Source organism: Neolamprologus brichardi, chromosome 17 (assembly GCF_056152115.1).
Source record: "Neolamprologus brichardi isolate AB-2024 chromosome 17, ASM5615211v1, whole genome shotgun sequence".
NCBI lineage: Eukaryota > Metazoa > Chordata > Actinopteri > Cichliformes > Cichlidae > Neolamprologus > Neolamprologus brichardi.
In genome coordinates, this window is record NC_142120.1 from 25,106,031 (window position 1) to 25,113,706 (window position 7,676).

A 7,676-nucleotide genomic window follows, 5' to 3' on the forward strand; every position below is an offset into this window, starting at 1 on the left:
CATTAGCAAATGACCACTGGATACATAAATATCTGCATGTTTGAATTTGACTGCTTTTTATTCCTAGCAGTATGGAAAACACCATTTAGATTTTATCAACAGAATTAATTAAAATGTTTTCAGCCTCTGGTCTGTCATGGTTCTTTGTTTGGGGAAGAGAAGATTATTGAGCAAACAAAGTAATTCTAAGCCCAATTAGATACCGAGTAAAATAAAAGCTTTTTGACAACAGTTTTCCTGGGACACCGTTTTCCTAGCCTCACTGAGCCATGAGCAGCTCCATCTGCTGTGATTGTAGGGCTTTGCAGACTGCTTCTGTGTAGCTTCATGAAGCTTATGTGTAAGTTGTAGGAAGAAAATCTGCAATCACTCAACTGTTTGCTTTTCCTGTATGATCAGGCTGTTAGTTCTTATTCTTTATATCACTTCCTCTTTCTTACACTGTCAAAATCAATTACATCATCATTCCACTCCAATCATTTTCTTGCCAACTTTTTATGAGCCAGCCTGCTCCTGTTCTGTGTGCTTTAAATTTTAGCACTGTTCTGTCATTCAGTAAAATACCTACAGTTAAAGTACTCACAGTACTTCTGCTCTAAAAAAAAAAGAAAATAAATATTGGTTGAACAATTTCAGGAGCAGCACATATAATAATCAACCTTCCTCCTGGAAGACTGGACTCTCGTGCTGATTGTCTATTTGCACAATATCAGAAGATCAAATGATCTCAGTCCCAGCCAACATTAGCTGATGGCTCACCTGATGCCTTCTACATATCTACTTAGAAAATCAAAAGACAAGATGAAAAGGAAGCCACAGGGCTGACTTGATACACACTGACATTACACATTCTGACATACAGACCAAGGGCCAAAGGAGAAGACAATAGTAACTTTCAAACTGTCTACTCCCCAAAGAGTTAAGATGCTGATCATTTCAGCACAACTCGCATGCAGCACTACATCATATCCCATTCAATGGGTGGATGGAGATGGAGCTAGCTAATGCTCTACAACAAATTAAAAATTCAAACAAAGCATCACTGTGTTGCTTAAAAGGTGTATTTTTTTTCTCAAACCAAAGAGTTACAGGCTGAGATAAATTCGCTCTCTCGCCAGTAAAAATAAATACTTATTAAAAAGATTTGTTGAAATGTGCTTCCTGAAACCAGTTTTGTGAACAACAGCCAGCTTCAGCATACAAAACTTCAATTCAATAGGTATCAACTTGCTTTATATAACCAAATCACAACAACTGACTCAAGGCACTTTATATTCTAAGGTAAACACCCTACAGTAATACAGAGAGACTCCAACAATAAATACACTAGGAACCACAAGTAAACCAGCAATTTGAGAATGCAGTGCTCTACTACAAATGATAATGTACTAGGAAAATAAAGTCCCAGCAAAGTGTCTGCAACTGGCCTTGTGCTGGCTCATGTGTGGTCCACATCTGGCAAACCAGATCTGGGCCACCAAAGGGCCGTCATTGTTTGTGGTATGTGGGCCATGTGTAAGGTGTGTGCAGCCACGGGCCAGTTGCAGACACACTGCTGGCCCTGAGCTGGCCCAGAACAGTTTCAGCTCTGGCCCCAGATGTCAGCCTAATGAGTACCTTAATCAATCCATGTAACAAGAATACGTGCATAATAGTGCAAAAGTAAGATGACAAAACTCTGCTCAGACAGAGAATTAACTGATTCTTGCATGGGGCTTTTGTACTCTCCCAGATTACTCAATACAATATGCCACATTCCCCCAATCACACACTTTCTCTAAACTGAGTGCTTCCTGATTACATTCATACTTGACATGCAGACAGGTGGAGCCAGGGATCACACCACTAACCTTCTGATCAGCAGGTGACCTGCTCTACCTCCTGAGCCACAGCCACTTAGTGGTAAACTTGAGTAAACCCTCACTAGGTTTTGGATAAAGTGTACACTCACAAACCTGTCAAACCTGCATTTGAAACGTTGGTTACCATAGTAGTATAGTATTGTAACATGGCATTTGGGTCTTCTAACTAAAGTAGGAAAATAGGAACATAAATAGTGCCATCATTGCCAAACCTGGCCCACATCTGGTTGACATACACCCTGCCATGACACCAGTCAGTCAGAAGTGCCAGCTTGATGCTAGATCCGGGCCAGACTTGTTTTCTATGTACCTGGGCCACATAAACCAAACCACAATCTGGCCAGATATGCCATGTCATCGCATGGACAGTGGCATCTATGCCAGACCTGGCCCATATCTGGATGTCATACGTCTTATCGTGCCAGAAGTCAGCCAGCAGTGCCGGCTTGATAGCAGATCCGGGCCAGACCTGCTTGCTATGCGGGGGTGTTTCTCTCTATGAACCTTCAAAGTTTTTCTTAGATCTTGCTGTGGTGATGAAACTGAGGGTGTGAGAGTGTTGTGTCAAATTTGCTCTACTTGACCAAATTCTTCTGATCAAACTGACGATGTCTAATCTTCTAGTTTGCATGTAACTGCATCCCTCATTTACATAAGAGAGGAACAGAGCGTAGGATTCTATAGGGCTCATCTACAGATAAGACATGAGCTGTCTTATCACAGCAGAGGAGAGTGCAGCATGTCATTACGTCTGTGAGCTCCAGAGTGAGCTCTGATGACCTCAATGTTTTTTTCTTATCTCTTGTCTCTATTTGTCATAATAATGTTCCCATCCCTCCCCTCCAGGAAAAATGGAAAATGTACACCTCTTAAAAAGACATCAGATCTTAATGGGAAAAAAATCATGCTGGAGATCTATACTCATAAGGGACTGGGTAATATGTTATGAACAAAAGGATGTTTGATGGGAATGAGAATATGACCAACATACAGAGGGATGAATTCAGAAACACCCCAAAAATCAAAGTGAAGAAACATAAAGCAGCAGATTAGTCTCTTTTGCCGAAATTTCATTGCATCAACTCAAAACTGTATATTTGTATAGCCACCCCCCACCCCCCGCAAACTGCTTGTGTTCTAAAAATAATGTCCTAGAGGTCTTCTATTGGATTTAGGTCAGGCAATTGTGTCTGCGTGTGTTTGTATGTCTATGTGTGTGTGTGTGTGGGTGTGTGTGTGTGTGTGTGTGAAGGGGTGGTGGGCAATCAATGGTATCAATTCCTTCATCCTCCGGGAAGTGTCTCCTTACTCTCACCACTGTCACACACCACCGTGCACTAGTGTAGGGTCTAACAGTGAGTCCAAGAATTTCATCTCAATTCCCAAGGGTCAGGGGGCCACTGTCTAGCCTGTAAAGGTCTGTGCTCATGGATATTCCTCCCCAGACCTTCACTAACCCACCACCATTCTGGTAATGCTGAAGGATGTTACAGGCACCATATCATCATCAATGATCATTGTAAAGAGCAGGGGTAGATGGACATGACCAACACATTTACAGGTACTCAAGACCAGTGTTGGGGAGTAACGGAATACATGTACCGCCGTTACGTATTTAAAATACAAAATATGAGTAACTGTATTCCGTTACAGGTACCGTTTAAAAAGGTGGTATTTAGAATACAGTTACTTTATTGAAATAAATGGATTACACGGCGGTACTTTCCTGTTTCATATTGTCGCGGGTCAGGACTGTTTCGGTTTTGTTTGACAGCTATGGTCTTTTGTTCCAGGCGGCAGCGTTGCAGTTGCCACGGTTACAGGGTGATGCTCTCGCTCTGCTTTTTGTTGTTGTTGTTGTTGTGCTAAGCTAATAGGCAGAATGCAGAAAGTAGCATCATGGGCAGTGTAGTCCGTGCTGCAGGGAGAATGGACTGCCATACTCGTTATGCGTCTGTGAGCGCGAGGTGGGAGAAAAAGGAGAGTAGAAAAGTACGAGTTGTCATCGAGCAAAAACGGGAGCTGGAAGCATGTAAATATAATAATAACCACTGCAGCCAAGAAGAGTGCCTGACGAGCCCAGTTGTAAGTAAGCTATTAAGACTCGACTGTACACCGTGTTCGTGTTTTCCTCCAAAAACAATAAGTTCCGTTGGAGCAGCCTTTCAACCCCTCTCTCTGTCTCTTGCAAGCAGAGTTGACCCAGACAACAAAGTAAAGCTATTTTTCGGCTACGAGCCCGACACGGACCCCGCCGTATTAGTCAGAGGTCCCTTTACTACGGTTCGGAGCCGCGGACCTTCAGTAATAGTAATAAATCACACAGCAATAGTACATTCACGTAGTTGTAAAATGCATGATAATATGTTAAGTAATCCAAAGTATTCAGAATACGTTACTCTCACTGAGTAACGTAACGGAATACGTTACAGAATACATTTTAGGGCATGTATTCTGTAATGGAATACATTTTAAAAGTAACCTTCTCCCAACACTGTTCAAGACGAGAACAACATGAATGTTACTTTTTTAAGACTAACTGAACCCATTCTCATAAAAGAATCAGCAAGCAGACAATTAAAAGCAGCCAGGAGTCAGCAGAGGAAGACAAGGAGAAACCATTGTTTTGCATCTGACCTGTTTAGCAAATAAAAAGCCATAAACACAGCAGATCTGAACAAACTATGCATCAGACAGCCATGACTAAAATGGAGCTAACCACCCAACCCTCTATAAAACAACGCCTGCAGGGCTCATAATAGCTTTTTTTATGTAGGGCAGGTCTGTTTCCCAGTGCTTTTCAGATTTTAGGCTCAAGTCCCTGTAGTCCTCATTATTGCATGTTTGTGCTCAATCCTAAATAAACCATCAAAAAAAAAATCCACTTACACTGGATACACATAGCACGCACATTAGTTCTAAGTATTAAGTCAGTCTTCTATCTGGAATCAGAGTCAGGGAATGAATCACCAAATGCAAAGTAGTGCATGTATTCAATGATGAATGTAGGATGGAGAAGTAATCATAATTAATCATAGGTAGCATAACATAGCATGACCATTAAAATAAGGCCTCAACTAATGGAAAACTAAAAACAGTTAGAACTGTCCAAAATGTGTTCATAGGAATTAATCAGTTATCTAACAAAATAAAAGATGCAGAAAACGTCAATGAAATCATATTAGCTTCCAGAAAATGCATTCCATCACGACTAACACATTTTATCAAGTATTGACATAGCTGACAGAGAAAGAGAAGCTACTTGGGTCTGGTAGAATTTACACAGAACAGGTTTAAGACAAGTCTAGCTGGACTACAGCTGAAGGACCAAGCTCAGCAAAAAATCTGAACAAATGCAACCCAGTCTAATGGAATGAATATATAGAATTAGTTGAAAATGAGGTTACTGCTAACAAAAATACAAAATATATTTTCCTGCTCATATCCAATGCATTGTGAAATAATAGAGGTTATTAACACCACTGCACTATGCAGTCTGGACCTACACTTGATCAATGCCATTTTTACAGTTCATTACAAACAAATGATTTGCAAGCTTACACACAGTAGCACTTAACAAATGACTGTTTTTTTGCAAACTGCTGATAAATGTTTAGGTCTTACACGATTCTTATATGTGCATGCATGCAGGACGCATGCTTGCAGTAGTAACAAATAACATCAGTAACATCATGCAACTATAATTATCTGGACGAAAGTTTTAGTGTTTTGTAAAACTGTTCAAGAATCATATATGACCCACTAGCAACCTCTCACCCTGAGCCTTAGAAACACAAGATGTGAAAACTGAAAGTAACCTTCCCATTTGATGGTTGAATTTTTCAGTTTCAGTAATTTGTACTTCAATTGCTTTTCTGGCCTCAAATTGAACCAGGAGGAACCTAAAACTACCCAGTTTTCCCTACTCAAGGGATTATCAAGAACATGAGTCCAAACAAAGGATAGGCATTTTAATCAACATTACTTTCAGATCATCCCCAACTGTAAATTGTCTTCCAATCTATGCAGAGTTTTAAATAGATGTTCTTTTGGTTTATTTTTTTGAAGGACTTTAACACAAGACTTTGATGGCTGCAGTAGTATTTGATTTTGTATATTTTGTCTTGTTTGTACTGTGGCATCTAATTTCAGTATGCCAAACATACTTTACCAGTCCAACATCTAGTATTTCGTACCACATTTTTCTTCTTTATTTGTTCTTTAAAAATGTTTGCCAAAACCTCATTGCCAATTTAGCGCTACAGGTTAAAGTGGGATTTGGTGTGGTCCAGTGATGCAGAGGGTTGAAATGACTCAATCAAAAACAAGACAGGCTATAATCAGCTGGCCTGTACTGTTCCTGTGGCTTTGAGTTTGACTTATCTTTATCAATTTAGCCAGTTGAATTCTACAAAAAAGCAGATGCTACCTAGGCTGTAACTGGACAAGAATGAGCAGGATAAACGATATCTGTAGAGTTTTAAAGTATACGTTGGTTTTCACATTTTCTCCTAAAGCAATACCAAGCTGCAGCAAACAAAAACCCTCTTGATGTTTTTCTATAAATGATCACTCTCTCCACTTTCACCCCTGGTTAGCACCTTTTGGGTCTTGTAGTGTCAACCAAATCCAAACACTACCCATGTGTGGTGCTATCATTGGCAACCTTGTTAATAAAACTGAGAAAGTGGTCTGGTTTTCTTCTGTTGCTTGAGCTCTGTTATATTACGTTCCAACTAATAAGCCAATAAAAAGATTTCAACAGAAAACCCAAGGATCAAGTTGATGTCATCGATGCAAACTCAAACTGAACTTACCAAAAGCAGCAGTTCCTCCAGGAGGCTGAGGTCCCACCATTGTCTGTTGCCCCCCTGGAGTTGGGGGTACAGGTCGGGACCAGGATTTATCCACAGCAGGGCCAACTGTGACCACCCCAACATACTCTACAAATGTCCCTGGAAAGTTTCCCTTCTCCTTGGTCCTCTCATTAATCCCATGCAACCAACCTTTGGGACTCCGCTCATCCCCCTCCTGGTACTCCAGCCCCACTGCTGCCATCAGTGTGGCCTTCAGAACAGTGAGCAGGTCGCCTGGCTGGAGACTGATATCATCCCCATGCTCACGCTCATATTCAAAAAGCGCCCGGTACTGGAAGCTGTGAGATGCCATAGCAACAAGAGTTCACAGGAAGGTACAAAGCTAAACCTATTGATGTCACCTGAGATTTTTTGTATTAAAAGTGAAATTAAATAGTACTAAATGAAAACTCAGTTAATTCAGAATACCTGAGGTGAAACTGGTTCTCGCTCTAAACCTGGGAATCATGGGCTGCCACCTGAGATTTGACCTGCCATGCTCACTGAGATGAACCAATTGAAATACATCTGTTAAAAATCCTATCCCTGAGGTGCAATTGGACCCATAACCCCTTAAAGAAAAGGTCCAAAGTTCTTTATCCAAAACTTCCTCAATTGTGGTGAACTGAACAGTCGGCTGGTCTTTCCTGATTTGGATATCCACACAGTTCCTTAAAAATCCACAGTAATTCACCTGTCAGTCACAGGGACCCAGTCTGAGGCTTGTGTGCTTTTACAATCCAAATATTCAAAAAGGCAGATTACCCAACACACAGTGCCTGTGATTTGAAAAGACAAAAGACAAGATTGTTTCGGGACACCAGGCAGTCTGGAAACTGAAGGGTGTCCAACTTTTGCCGGACCTTTAGATGAAATCCCAGAGTGTAGATATTTTCTCCTGATGGTAATCAGTCTACTTGGAAGCCACACACATATACACACTCACACACATACACAC

General features: G+C 40.9%; 1 protein-coding gene across 1 annotated transcript in view; it reads right to left on the reverse strand.

Moving 5' to 3' along the window:
* pik3r3b (phosphoinositide-3-kinase, regulatory subunit 3b (gamma)) overlaps positions 1–7,194 on the reverse strand; it is a 167,939-nt gene extending 160,745 nt beyond the window's left edge. The window contains exon 1 of the mRNA XM_087830272.1: positions 6,680–7,194. Coding sequence (XP_087686398.1) covers positions 6,680–7,031 — 352 coding nt within the window. The 5' untranslated portion in view covers positions 7,032–7,194. The remainder of the gene's footprint in view (positions 1–6,679) is intronic.
* Positions 7,195–7,676: the final 482 nt, after the last annotated feature.